The 15,223-nt window shown below is 41.8% G+C and overlaps 1 protein-coding gene across 2 annotated transcripts in view; it reads right to left on the bottom strand.

Moving 5' to 3' along the window:
* The window catches only part of erf (Ets2 repressor factor), a 71,890-nt gene that overhangs the window by 31,482 nt on the left and 25,185 nt on the right, over positions 1 to 15,223 (bottom strand). The window contains exon 1 of one of the 2 annotated variants that reach the window (XM_085148449.1): positions 13,825 to 14,560. The exons of the other annotated variant lie outside the window; for it this stretch is intronic. Coding sequence (XP_085004575.1) covers positions 13,825 to 13,846 — 22 coding nt within the window. The 5' untranslated portion in view covers positions 13,847 to 14,560. Of the gene's footprint in view, positions 1 to 13,824; positions 14,561 to 15,223 lie in introns of those variants that run through there. 2 annotated transcript variants of the gene reach the window in all.

Here is a 15,223-nt window from a genome sequence, read left to right as displayed (position 1 = left end):
TCAAGCCAATAATCACTGAACTTGCCTATTTCCATGAGGCCTTCTTCTTGTGGGTTTCCACCAGTCTATTGGTAGCTCAGTAGTGTACAGAATAAACAGAACCCAATCTAAACCAAAACCTTGGTGGCGGAGGATATTTAAGATTTTTTGATGTGCAGTGGCTGGGATGAGAATTAGGACCAATTCCAGGGCCATTTTTTCCCATCTGGAAAATGGTAACATTGCCCTTTTCAGGTTAGAAAGAAATTGCTGCCCAAAGTGAACGTCTTCAAATATCTCAGGGTCTTGTTGATTTTTTTTTTTCGGGAGGGGGGGGGGGGGGGGCGTGCAGAATGGACAGACATGAATAAATTTTAAATAACCATTAATATGCATAAATGCAGATGTTGCACTGATCCGTTGTGGTGAAGCAGTTCTGCCCTCATTTATGACCGAGAACAGTGGAAAGTGACAAAGAATGAGATGGCGGATACAAGGGGCGGAAATGAGTCCAGACACCCTTATCTTCAGAGACAGGGTGAGGAACTCAAACATTCGGGAGGGGCTCAGAGTAGAGCCGCTGCTCCTTCACATCAAACTGAGCCGGTTAGGGTGGTTCATGCAGCTCGCTATAATGCCTTCTGGGTGCTTCCTCAGTGAGGTGTTTCAGGCATGTACAACTCAGGAGATCCTGATGCACGAGGACACAATGAAGAGATTACGTGTCTTGCGTGACTTTTGAACACCTCAGTCTTCCCTGAGGTGTTCAAAAGAACTGGAGATTGGGCGATAAGGGCAGATAAACTGGTGTCCCCATGACCTCTTCCTCTAAAGGCTGTTTAATCAGCTCACTGATACCACGATACACGCCCCTTCTCCCTAAAAATTAAAAAGGCTGAACAGGCTTATTCAAACTTTAATGCTTGGCTTTGTGTGATCTACATGTAAGGAGGGGATGAAAACAGCAACACTGTGTGCTGGAAATTCTCAGAGACATGACTAAACCTTTTAAAATGTATCCAACCTCAACGTGAGGCTGTTTTCACACCTCTGTTTAGTCTTGTTTAAATCAAACTCATTTCCCCCCTGGTCCATTTCGCTTGTGCAGATGTGAACATGGTAATCACACAGGTGCAGACTAAAACAACTGCACCGAGCCCGTTTGAGGAGTTGGTCTCGGTCCAGTTCCAAGCAAAGTCCAGAGCGATCCATCCTCAGTCTGACACTCAGCATGTTCTTCCTTTATTTAGTTTTGTTGCTCCTGTCCCACACAAATCTGACCAATAAGGAGGCTGAACGTGCCACTTGGTTTGTAGTGACGTATTTTGGTTTACTTGGGAGTTTGCTTGGAATTGGTTCTGTGTAAAAAGAAGCTAAATCACAGAAAAAGCTACAAGTTCACAAACTCAGTGACTGCTTTGGACCAGAATAAATGAACTTAATTAACAAACTTGGTGTGAAAACAACCAAAGACAATTTAATGCTTGAAAGCCTTTTAACAGTAATAAGATTTTAGAGGCATAGAGAAACTATTGGGAGTTTAGCCAGAGGAAAAGGAAAAAACATTTGTGCACATGCACGTTCTGATCCTGCTGTTGTGCACAGTCAGCCCCAAAGACTCATTGTTAGCAAGGAAAACCGTGATTAAATGCGGCTTTAAAGGGTGATTAAAAGAAGGCGCCCTCTGTTGTGCTTGATCCCAGCAGATTCTGGATAAAAATACAAACAAGCTTCAAGCATGAATGCTAGTGTTACATCAGGCTGCTCAGCCAAACTTTCTGTTACATGTATAATGCAGCCAGTAAACTCGCCCCTCCTTCTTCAGATCATTCATCCTACATCTTCTCCTCTTCATCGACCTCTCCGTGGTTTGATCTGGCCAGGGGTGAGATGTGTGCTGAAGCCTTTTAGCCCAACGTTGAAAACTGTAGGTATGTTTGTTATAGAGGTTCGGTGAACTTTTGTTATCGTCTTAATGTAGGTGAGGGGGAGAGACAGAGCGTGCGTGTATATCTCCACTGTGTGGGTGTGTGTGATGTGCAGTACGAACAAAGTTTTCAGGCTATTAGCCTTTAGGCAACACAAACATATGTTTTAGCTGCACATCAAACATCAATGCTCCACATACAAACTCCCAGGACAAGTAGCGACAGCCAGGCGAGAGAGAGAAAGCCACAGGATTCCCAACAGACCGATAACTAAAGCAAACGCATCGGAAAAGTAAGACTGTGCTCTGCTCGCTCTCCCTTTTGTTTTCGGGCTCACTTTTTTCTCCACTCACCAAAAGATTTCTAGAGTCTGAAGGAGTCAGACACAACCTTAACTTTATGCTGCCAAAATGTTACACCACTCTCCTTTCCGTTGTTTCATCACACAGCGACACTGCAACGGCTGCAATAAACTGGTAAAATCAAAAGCCACTGTCTTTAAACCATAACTTACCATGCTGCTTTTATACTATTGGTTTTATACTAGACTGTCACCACAAAAGACAAATACTATAAATAGAAATTGCACATAAAAGGGTAAACAACATCTTAGAACTAAAGCAACTAAAAGCCACTGAAATCTAAAATAACTGCTTGTTTCTGAATAAATCCAAGGTTCGTGACAGCAGATAATTGTTGCATAAACCTGTGTTTACTTTAAATGTGGATAAGCCGGGACTAACTGTTGGGCACCTCATTGCACATTTAATGATAATAATTAAAAAGAAAAACCTGCAAAATGCACAGTAGGGGTTAAGGATAAGGATTGCTGCCTGTCTTTGCATGTATTTATCACAAACACACTGAATGTGATGAGAAGTATTCGTATACCTACTAAGCCAACATACAGCTAACGCGCTGCTGCCTTTGTCGTGAGTAAAGACGATCCTTTTCATTACGTGCTGCTAAGAAATCATTAAAGACCAGCTGGAGGAAACAGTTCCATTCATGCATAAGAAATATGTCCTTCAGACAGAGCCAAGAGCCAGCTCAGATGCTTCTTAGCTTGGGATTTAATTAATCTGAACACAGTGACTCTTTTACAAGTAATGATTTCTGTGTTTACTATAAAGACTACAGCCACACTGTCTTTTTGCTATGCACATGCACTCTTGTAGAAGGTGCATGTGCATCTCAAAACAACTATTTTGTGATGCTGACTCTGTTACTTTTGTGTATTAAAAGACAACATGTTTTTAAGATCATCAGACAAAGCATCCCCAATAATCCTTCAGCATGATCAGGGTACTTACAATGGTGCTTCGGGGGTGTCTACACACAAAAGTTTGCTGGTCTGAACACAGTTATGACAAAGAGTCTCAGCTCTTAACACAAGACTGTGCAATGTGCTGCTAATACTATAAAATGCACTTTAAAGAGAGAAACAGAGCTGCATGTAGAAGGCTGTCTTGCTTGCAAATTCTACCATTTTTGCTCAGTTTTCTAAATTTCTTCAAATGCCTGCAAAAAACCTGTGAATGCAAACATACTAGTGATGCATTCAGGGGTGGTCAGAAACTTAAAGAGACCACATTTGCTGAGCGGTGTGAGTAAGAAGTGTCCCTTTCTTGAGGTCTTGAATAGTTGATTTGTGGGTGTGCCAAACCTCTGAGGTTCGAGCCACGCACAGCTGTTTGAATCAATGTCTGGCTCCTCTGTAATGACCTCAGCAAAGCACCACACAAGAACTCGGGAGTTTTAGAGGTGTTTTTAATAAACATATCCAACAAGCCCGGTTTGTAGGATTAGCACTGGGAAAAGTACCAGGGTTTATATTGGTGAGAATATGAATAAGATTAGTACTGAAGCTGTATAGGTCACACTGTAAATCAGGCAGTGTGGGATAAGGGAGAAAAAAAATCAGGTGCTATACCAGCAGGGGCAGGGGGCAGGAAAAGTCTGGCCTGCATCAACCCAAAGTCCAAACACCACAAAACCAGATGGAGCTCTTTCCTCACTGCAACCTGTTGCAGAGTTTTCCCCTCAGTGGCTCTTAAGGTGGTCTGAAAAAGTGTCTCATTTATTTTACATCATTTGACAACTGCTTTATAAATTAGCACCGATTCTTTTCTCTTTTTTTTCCTTACTCTAGACTTTCCGCTGGCACCACAGCTCCTTTCCAGTGAATGCCACTGCTGGATTTAATACATGTCAATGCTCCCACTTTATTGTAAAATAATAGATGTTGCCACCCACTGTAGGTCACTCTAATTGCTTGAACATAACCTGCCAAGCTACCTCTAACCATGCGTCTTTGTTAAAACAGACTCCCTAAAAACAGATGGCATCTGGTGGACATTTTTGCTCCAACACCAACTTGGTTGTAACTATTTTACTGGCACGGGTAATGCTGGCAGTATTATACAGGACCACACCTAGTCTGTCCCCTTATCCTTTGTACGGTGTACAGAAAGCAGACCTACCTCTATCCCTCTGGCCATAAATGACACCAAACCAGCCAGGGAAGCCTCCCATTCCTCCCCCCCAACCACCTCTCATTCTCCACGAACCACAGATGATAGCCATAACACACGGCATGACTCTCCACACCTCTTTAAGTCGAAATGACTCCAGCCAAAACAACCACTGACAAAACACATCCCTACCTCCTCACCTTCTGTCTTTCTCAGTCTCCAAAATACCTTCAAGGGAAAATGATTTGTCTGCACTTCTATAGATAAATAGTCATATCACTGCTATAAATATATAAAAGAAATCAGCTTTTCATTTGGTAACTAGTTGCAAATACTGATTAGCCTCTAAAATGACCTATTTTAGCAACGGCACAGCTGATTCACATTAGTTTAAAATAGTTGGTGTAGAAACATTAAAAAAAAATTAAATTACTGAACTGTGGAAATTTTAACTCTAAATATGAGAAGCCTAATTATGGAATAATGACCCACACAGCGAAACAAAATGAAAGTATATAAAATGTCAAAAGAATATATGCATGTTTTCAAGTTTATGCAAAAGAGATTCACGGGCGTGTGTGAGAACATGAGTGAAGCCGGAAAGCTTGTATCCTGTCAGGTGCTCCAGCGATAGCTGTCCTGCTACAGAACTCTTTCTTATCTGCTCGGTGAAGTGAATCGTTGGTTCCACTTGACCTGCTTCGTCTTTTCATCTGCCCCACTGGGGGTCAGCTGTCAAGGAGGCAACACAAACTCACTCGATCATAAATGCTTACGGTTACTGAGGCTGACTGAGAGATGAGCGCATTCTTTTGAGCAACATGTGATACTATCTGTACAAATGTGCACTGATAAATCAGGAGAAGCATGCACCTTGTCTAAGTCAGGTTAGTGATGAAAGCTCCATAACTCACTGAATGAGACTGTTTTTGATGGAAGCAGGGGACACATGAAAGCAAAAGGTGTAGCCATGCTTTTTTTTCCCCCCTCACTTTGTGGATGGTCTCAACTCCACTATATTGAACAGCAGGCATCTGCTCTGAAGCCTTGATGAGCTTTGTGTAGTAACAGATGAGCCAGGTTCTGGTTAGATAGACTTTCTAGGCTGCAGCGGATCTCCAGAGAAGACCTAGCACTGCTGCCACATGAAGGTCTGTTAGGTGTAGTTAGAGTCCCTCTGACCGATGGCAGGACTAGAATATCTTGAGAATAGTTAAACGATATCAAAGATTTCCACAACAGTGACATCATCTCTTTCCCAGTGAAGGGGGAAAAAAAAGGTCAAAAAACATCAGTTCATCCAGTGGCTACAGGAGGTCGACTCCTAACATGAATCAATCCCCACAGATCCACATTTTGAAATGTTGAACTTTTCACTATTCAAGCATGTTTACGAACTTCTATAAAAGATAGTTTTGGTCTGGATGGATAGTTGATAGCTCATAACTCAACCCTTTCTTCAACATATTATTCTTTGTGACTTAAAAATATATATCTGGAGCCAAAATTTGAACACTGACGATTTATAATGTAGAGTTCAAAACCAGCGGGTGATGTGACAACGCTCATCTGTTATACTGTTAATGCAATTGGGAAAAAAAACAAGGTGGATAGCAACTAAACTGGAAACCTTAGATGGGTCACTGGCGACTTTGTGGGTGTTAAGTTAATATACCAATTAAAGCTAGTCTGTGGCAATCACTGACTGAAATTCTGATATTAATATTAATAGGACAACACTTCAGTGTTTTTCTAAGGTTACAATTTCACATGAAGCTTAAAACTGTCAGGAAAAATAATTGGTGGAGGGCTCCATTTTACAATTCCCAGCAACCACTAAACATGCTGTGGCGTCACCTCAAGATATTTTTAATATAACAACAGCATCAGACAAGGAAAAAACAAGTCAGCCAAATAAAATTTCAACATATATGTCAGATATTAGCATCAGCCTCTCCATCACAGAACAGAAGGGTCTTTCAAATCACACCAGTTTAAAAAGGTTAAAAAAAACCCACACATGGAGGAAGAAATGTATCACTGAAGAGAAGAGAACAATTTCTTCTCCGTCAGTAGCCTCAATAAAACATAATACAGAACAGCCCCGGTGGTGCAACAATCATTTATTCATCTCCACAGGAAATGTGTTTGCTTGATTGTTATAGCTTTCCTGCCAGCATGTACAGCCCACAGCTGCACTTTACAAGTTCGAGCACCGAACTACAGGTGCTGTTAGAAATCGCATGGGAACTGTGGGAGCTCATTACCTGCAGGAGGAGGAATCAAAGGAGGTCCACATGAAGTTTAAAAAAAGAATGAAAATTATCAGCGTTTATAAAAAAAAAAAAAAGTCACCTTTATAGCGCAACATTACAAATTGTTGATTCCTAAATGGCTTCACAGTACAAGAGAATAGATAAGGCTTTTAGACGATAGATTAAGCTGTTACACAACAACCATCACCGAGCCCTTAGGCAAAGCAATTAAAAACCTAAAACTTTAAGCCTGGTTGCTGAGACACATAAAAAAATCTATAAGAATATGCAGACCAATATATTGATTGATGTTGTTTTGTCTTGTTTTCTCTCATGTATACATCCGTAATCATAAAAATGATCGATACAGCCACAATTTATTCACCACTCAGGGCTGGAATTTCGTTTTGGGATTGCAGCTACTGCACAAAATTTAATCGAACCCTGCATTTACGATGAAGTAAATCCCCACAATTACAGAGATCTCATAACGTTCAGACCAAAGTTTGCACCAGCAGTGCTGCAGGGGTGGACTGACATCTGACCTGGATGACACCTGGCATGCTTTTTCTGTGAGGCTCTCTGCTGTACCAGAAATTCTCGCTCTCATACAGAGACAAGCTTCAAAGATGTGCACTTGGAGGGATACTAGCTAAAAATGTAACTCTACTTGAACTATCAAGGAAAAAGAGCGGGTCCACAGATAACTGACAGGTAACGTTACCATCATTAAGGCAATATGTCCAAAGACAAGTTTAAGGCTCGAATGCATTTGCAGTTTAAACTTAAAATGCTTAAATGAGCTGCTTGATTTGTAAAATACAGGACAGGAAAACAAACAGTGCAACCATGGAGACAAGAGGAAAAAAATCCACTAAAGCAAAGACAGAAAGAGCAGAAAGTACAGCAATGGCATAGTCAAACACAACCTGAGGTAATAGGACAATAAAAATTTATTTCAGGCATGGATGTCTGTCAACGCTCATCTCTCAGACTGTCAGGTTTTCCTGTGTTTGAGCGTTCTGTGTTTGTTTGGCCAGCATGTCCCAGCTCGAGCAACCTGTTGTCTATTATCTACGCTTTGTATGGGTCACTAAAGCCACTGTACATACACACCTCCAGGAAAAGAGGCCCGCCGTAACATCGAGAGATGATCACAGCAAAGCTGACCTGAGCTGCCTCTTGACAGCACACCAGAGAAATGTTGACGTCACTCCGCTGTGGTTTTTCCAGGGTCTGCTTGCCCAGGCTTGGCTCAGCAGTAATCAGGAATGTGATCAGGTCGACTCAAAGGGCGACCCGATCACTCATAGTAACCACATAATGGGAGGAAAAATGAGAGAAAGGTACATCCTGTCACACCAGTATTTATGTTTTGGGGGGTTTTTTTGCAATGCCATTTCTCTCCAAAACATATTCTGCTTTTATTTAGTATCCACAGGAGAGACTGGCATCCAGTTTATTGCCCGATATCAGTCACACAAGAGGAAGTCTTTGCAAGTCAGGCAGAAATCACTTGCAATTATTTAACAGTGAAATGGGTGAAATGGGTTTATTCTGAGAGGGGCAAAAAAACAAAAAGGCCCCAGTTTGCTGTGGCCTTGTGATCCTTGGGAAACTTGCACAGGAAACATAGGGGAGATGGACAGAGAGCTGAAGCAAAGAGCCAGCTGACACTTCCTTCACACGCTGCCATAAGTGAGAGACGCTTGGTGATCCAAGGACTAATGCAACTGTAGGCAACTGTTAAAAATCCTTCCACAGGTTCACCCACGTAAAACCATGTGCCTTACTTCTTTCAGCTGAAGCACACTGCAGTGGACGAGGAGTAAGTGACAGAAATCAGAAATCTCATTCACTGAGATTTTTTTTTCCTTTCTTAAAAACGGTGACAAAGACGTCTGAAAGTTGGCTGTAATTTAGTTAATTAAAGCACCAATGGTGCCTCTACCACAACATTAAATCATTCAAATGCTCAGAACACATCAAAGATTGTCTGATTTCTTACAGTTAAGCAGTAACATGAGTCTTTGACAGGTCAACAGAGTGAATCTCAGAGCTGCAGACTCTGTTGTTTTTTAAAAGGTAAAAAGGTATGTGGATTTTTCACTATATGCTCTTGCAAACGTTTCACCATAGAAGCATTCAAGTTTATGACCCTGTCTGTCAAAATGACATACAATGTCTAGCGCGGCCTCTGACGAATCCCACAGAGACAGGGCGTCTTAAAACTCAAAGTGCACCACGGCGTCGCTATACATCAGCCGCCAGCTCCTCTTTTCAAACTTTCCCCGAGACAAACAACTGAGCCTCAACTTGTAGTGCAATTGTGCCGCCAGTAATTGTGCTGGTGCCAATAGTATAATTCAGTATAATGGTGAGACAGTAACACGACAGAGTCCTTCCCAAAGGAAACTAACGGCATCATTTTTTTTAAAGCAAAATGAGCCTGTGGTTCATTAGCTCCGGTCTAACCAGTGTTATTAGAGCTATTTCAATCTGCATAAAAAATGTCTAAGTTGTTCTTCCTGTAATTACAACGAGCTGAGTCAACTGCCCACAACCAAATGGTCTTCCTCAAGGGCAATTTGGACACGCTGGTTAAAGTCAAACACTCACTTTGTTGTGACCACATTAATGTCAGGTATGGCCGCAGAGTGACAGACATGTGGGCACATATACACACACGCAAACACAAATACACTCAGTCATAAACAGAAGCCCTGCCCTTACCAGACTTAACACCAGCTAATTGCTCATGTATGGCTCCTTTCACTACACATATACACATAAGAGTGTGCAACAAAGCGTGCTGGCCTGCTGGTCCTCGCTGTCTACAGCTGTGACGTCTCAAATGTGGCGTGTTGTTGATATAACGAGTAACACAAGCGGAAAATTGGAGCTGGTGCTGGTGGGGCCAGACTTCAGACTTCCTGATAGGAAGAGAGTGGAGGTTGGCCCATGTATACATTTATATATAGATCATGGCTCCCATCTGGGGCCTTTAATATTGGCATGGGTCTCCTTCATTGGTACAGAAGTGTGCTAGAATGATGCTGTACCACTTAGTCCCCACTCAAGATGAAGAAATAATAGTGATCTGGTTAAAATTCAATCATCAGTGAATCATATTTCATGCAAGAAAACCAATAAAGCAAAATTCAAAAGTCAAAGCTGTCATACTGACATTTAAAGCGCTTTGACTTATTAAGCACACCACCTAACTAACACATCAAGAAAACGTTCTACCCTGAAAGTTACCAGCACCTTTAAATGACTCAGTGAATTTGAGACAATTTCTCAAGAACTTGAAGACATTTATTAGATAATATTAAAACATCCTTTTCCACTAGTACCTACTCGCATCTGAGGTGATCCGAAAACGTGACGTCAACAGACTAGTCATGAGAGCATCTCCACCACAAAATTCAAAACCGCCATTTCTGAAACCCGGCAATGAGCGAAAAGGCTTACAAACAACCAACACTGTCGTCGCCGAGTGTGACAAAAAGCCTTAGACCAAGCAAAAGGTATACCATTGCCTCAATGTCCTCCATTGTCATTTTGTTCATTCACATACAAATGGCGCTATGGGACTTCTGGACGCATGCTATAATGACCCCACGTATGTTGGGTGGTACTCAATCGTACTGGAAAATTAGTAGAGTTGCACCAAGCCGATCAGAGTAGGTACTAATGGAAAAGGGATGTACGCGTAAATACGAGGGAGGAAGAATGTAGGTAGAGCACTGAGAAGTGAACGATTTAAAAAATCTAAATCACTTTTCCATGACTTCAATGGAAAACATCATGAAAGACATGAAACAAGAGTTTCTAGACTTGAGGGAAAAAAGGATGGGCTAAAAATGCTCTGGTGTTTTTAAAGTCCTGAAGATTGGTTTTTATATATAACAAGTGCTTTGTAGTCAAAGTGTTCTTACTGTTTTGTTTCATGCAGGTGAAAACTATTTCCAATACCAAGAATGTAATTTTTAAGAAAGTTTAAAAAAAAAAAAAAGGCAACAAAGTTCAGGCTTTCTGTGATAAAAGTCAAATTAATGCATGATAACCCTAAAGGCTGACACACAGCAATGGGGAGAACGCATACAACTGAAGCTCAGACTTTATTTACAGGTATGTCTAGGTTCTTCAGACAGGAAACAACTGTATAGGTGTGCTCTGGTACTTAAACCCATTGTACTACACCCTCTTTCCTCCTCACAAAAAAAGGCCTTTAGACTAAAATGACCTACATCATATAACAATGCAAATGCTACAGACAGTGTCATTTAAACCCACGATTCACCAGCTTTACTCCAATCCCTAGAAACTAAAGGAAGTCAGCATGAATCAGACCATAAATGCCGAAGAACAGGAACTTAAAAACAAGTCCATCAACCAGCGTGAACTGCTTTAAGCTGTTTGCAATCTTATCAGCAGAGCCAAATCAATAAATCATTCAGAAAACAGACAAAGGTAGCTATCTTTTTGCTGAATGGTTTGAACAGTCGTTGATCCACTTCTTTTGAAATAAAAGGAAATGCAATGTAGCTTCGGTAATCTGATCCTCTGGATAATTAAAGTCTTTAGAGAGGGCTACAATGTTCAGACATCTGAAATAGGCCACATATGCTGCTCTAAAAATAAAGTGGTCACTGTTTAAGACTTTTAATTTCAGCACCAAAAAATACATTTCTTGCACCTGTTGAGTATTTTGTGCAGTGGACTGGCTGCTCATTGTGATTACATAAACTTATTTCAGCACGATGTTCAGATCCATATAGCTAAAGAGCACCCGCTGGGAAAAAATGTTCACGTTATTCATAACTCTGTGATCCAAGAGTTATCTGGGGGAACAAAGAGATCTGAAAGTCGTATTTCTAATTATGATGTTGTGTTGTGGTGAGGCATTCCCCACTCAAACATCTATTATGGGAGCTGGATCCACGCCTGCCCTCGATTACCACAAAGCACTTTTGACTAAACTGAGTTTAAGAGCACCTAAATGCACAATGGAAGAAAATCATAACCTGTGAATGGAAAATCATAATAATCTCGCTGAAACTAAACATGTCGAAGAAAAATGAAAGGAATTTCAAATAGCAGGGCCTGAGATTTCTGGGTTAAACTCCATTTAAAGTCCCAGCAAAGGTGTTAACCGCACCGGATCAAATTCTCACGTGTCAGGGGGTCAGACAGGTTTACTTTCAAAGTGCCCTGCAGGAAACACAGAGCACATTAAACTAAACAATGACACAAAAATATGCAGCACTAACCAGGACAGTTAAAATATCTCAGCTAACAATCACCTCATTTCTATGTAGGGTGACCAGGTGTCCCACTTTAAAAATAAGTAAAAATAATGTCCTCTCAATCCCACACATTAAAACAATGTCTCACACAGCATTGATATTTTAGTTTACGTTATATCATGTGCACCTGGGAAATTAGCTGGTATAAGCAATCTTATCTCTTATGAGATTGACGTTTTGTGAAGGATCCCTAACAAATAAAGACTAAAACTAGACTGAAATGTGTGGCTGAAAGAGTTGCGTGGTCTAGATATGCAACAATCCAATATTCAAATCGAATATATCGGCCCAATCCTAACTGACGACGCTAGATTGGTCACCGGAAGCAACTTCCTGATCTGCAGGCTGACCTATTCATTTCAGTTTTGTCTTGTGCTATGATGAGAAATCTGAAGAGACATTTCTTAATGCCAAACCTGTTACCAGCAATGTTTTTTGTGTTGTTTCTTTACTTAGGCTTATCAGATTGTCCCTCACACACATTCTCTCTACCCCACATTTACTGTGTCTGGATCTGGTCACCCTTATCAGTTGAACCCTTAGTTAAGTTCCCAATCCAATCATGTAGTCACTCTTCACATTCCTCTTCAAGCTTTGATCTAGTGATAAGTGGAAATGTGGGCTGGCTTCGGCTTAAAACAATCAAAACACCTGGTTAGTAGTTTGCATTTCATCACTTCCTTGAAGTTAAAGTCTGGTCAAAGCTCAGTAAGCTTTGGATTTTAAATGGCTCTACACAGAAATTCCCCTTCTCAATTTCAGTGGCGTCAAACACATTTCAATTCAAAGTGGCTTTATTTTCTTAGCACTGCTCTGCGGGAGCATGATGGGTCAAAACATGTGGCCCAGGGGGCAACACCAGCCCAGCAAAAGGGCTCAATTTGGCCCACTGTAGAGTGTGAAAATTCACTGTTCACAGGAGTGAAAGTGTGTAGAAAGTATTTCTAAATGTAGACCAACTGTTTGAATCACATAGATATATAAAACAACATTGTTATTTAATTCGAAAACTACATGTGATTTTTTTTGTTTCCATTGTGATGTGATGTTTTTCCTTTGTTATAGATAACCCAGAAAATTGATCAGAAATATGTTCTGTTAATTTTAGTTGTGTGGTAAGGGGTCTCCCCCCCAAACCTCGACTGTGGTGAAGGTCAACATTTCCATTTCTTACACATAAAAAGAGAAAAATCTGAAGGGGTGTTTCTTTAAAATATAGGTTACTATGCGGTATTACTGGTCTGGACCCGGAGATCAAACTGGGCTGCATGTGGCCCACCAACCACAACGAGGTGGTGTCTTTCCTCCACAACAATGCAGATAAACAAACTTATAATTACCGTTGGGAACCTCTTCCAGGCTAGGTGCTGCATGGCTATCAGTGCCAATGCATGCAGTGTTAATGACCCGTGTAGTCAAACTAACTCATTAAATTTGAAACTGGGTGCATTGTGGCATCAACAATAAACCAAATGCAGAGCTCTTGTTACGGTGAACCTCGGCGCTGACCCCGACTCCTCACCACTTATCCGGAAAATTAGGCTAACTCTTACTGTAAATCTCTCATCTTCATTTTACCTTAAATGTTTTAAGTTTTCAAATAGCTCATTTGGGGATGGTTGGATCCTCTTAGACGTGTAAACAAAACGGTCATGAGTGAGAGTCTTTCTGGGGTTATTAAAAACAATAACAAGAGGCTCGGATGGATTCTCTCTAGCGCCATAATTTTGTCACACTTTCCCTGGAGCGGAGAGTTTGTTAGCGTGCTAACCAGCCTTAGCCGCCGAGGCTAAGCGCTGTTGTTTTCATTTGAAGAACAGTAGCGGGTGATAAAAGTTTTTTATTACTATTACAAAGTGTTTGGGTGCTCACTCACCCGTGTCCGCCGGGGTTTTCATCTTTGTGGTCGTCTTCGGTGAGCCGCAGCCGCTTCGCTCACTTTCCCCGTCAACTTTTGAGTGTTTGTTGGCTAGCCCTTAGCAAAGTTAGCTAGCGAAGTTAGCAGCGACACCCCCACTCCTTCCTCCGGTGTTGTTCTCACAGGCGGCTTGTTAGAAGGAGCCTGCGCCGATTACGGGCTCCGCTTTCAACTTGAAAACCAGCCGCAAACTTCGCATGGAGTTTAGCGGTATAACGCGACACATCTACGCCTGCCCAGAAACTTTTGCGCCGGAGTATTTGTCTTTCACTTGCGGGGGTTCTGGTGCGGAAAAGTTGCCCCGAGTCTCAGGAGGGGGGGAAATCCAGCCGCCAGGGTCTGAATGGCGCAGGTCAAAGTTTGGAGGAGCCGTGCTGCTCAGAGCTGGAGCAACGGAATGTGACGAGTCTAAACGTTCATCCCGTTTGTTGCAGCCATGTCGCATGGTCGATTCCTCCTCCTCACCATCATCATCACCCTCCTCATCCTCAGCGACAGTCCAACAGCGGCGCTTCAGAGGCGAACAAAAGTACCGACTCCTGTTCTTTCTCCTTCCCTCAGACTTTTTCCACTCACTCAGACACTTCGTGCTCTCTCTCTGCCCCCCTTCCTTTGGCGGGGTGTCGTGTTTCGCTCTGCTCCTGCCACACGGGGCCGCCCACGCTGACCCACGGAGGGAGGGAGAATCTGAACGCCTACTTTGTGCCGAAGATCGTCTATGTCTATGGAAGATTACCTTTTCCAGGAAAAGCTGCAAGGTGGGACGAGGCAAAAAAAAAAAGTCTGCCTGCCAGGGGCGTTTCCATTGTTTTTTTTTGTTTAAATGTGGTAGCACAAACTGGATCACATTACTCAACGTGCCATATACCAACTGATGGCCCATCAAAGTAGCACGAAAATAAACTTACAAGAATAATTTTTTCTGAAAAATTATATCCTGACAAGCAGTTTGTACAGCAGTTTGTATAATGAAAGGAGAAAAGAAGGAGGTCAACGGCAGAGAGAGAGGGCAGAAGGAGACAGCAATAGATGGGTGTGTTAGATAAAACATAAAACTGTTCTTATATAAACCATCATGCTATCACTTTGGCTGCTTCGTGTTCAAACTAACGTCAGGTATTTTAACACCTACTGCTTTAACAACTGCTCATTGTAGTGAATTAGAACAGAAATATTCTGCTCTGAAGCACTTTTTACTATAAGCCTCATTCTAACCACAGCTTTTTCATTCAATGTTCACCTCGTCTAACTGACTCACACACACCAATACACAGTTCCGGTTCAGAGGAACCAAGGGTCAACCCACTAACCTTCTCTACATCCTGAGGCACAGCCACTCTATATACAGGGGGGAATA

The sequence above is a fragment of the Neolamprologus multifasciatus genome, chromosome 22, assembly GCF_963576455.1.
Source record: "Neolamprologus multifasciatus chromosome 22, fNeoMul1.2, whole genome shotgun sequence".
NCBI classification, from domain to species: Eukaryota; Metazoa; Chordata; class Actinopteri; order Cichliformes; family Cichlidae; genus Neolamprologus; species Neolamprologus multifasciatus.
The sequence above is the reverse complement of the archived record's forward strand: the minus strand, read 5'-3'. Positions and strand labels throughout refer to the sequence as shown.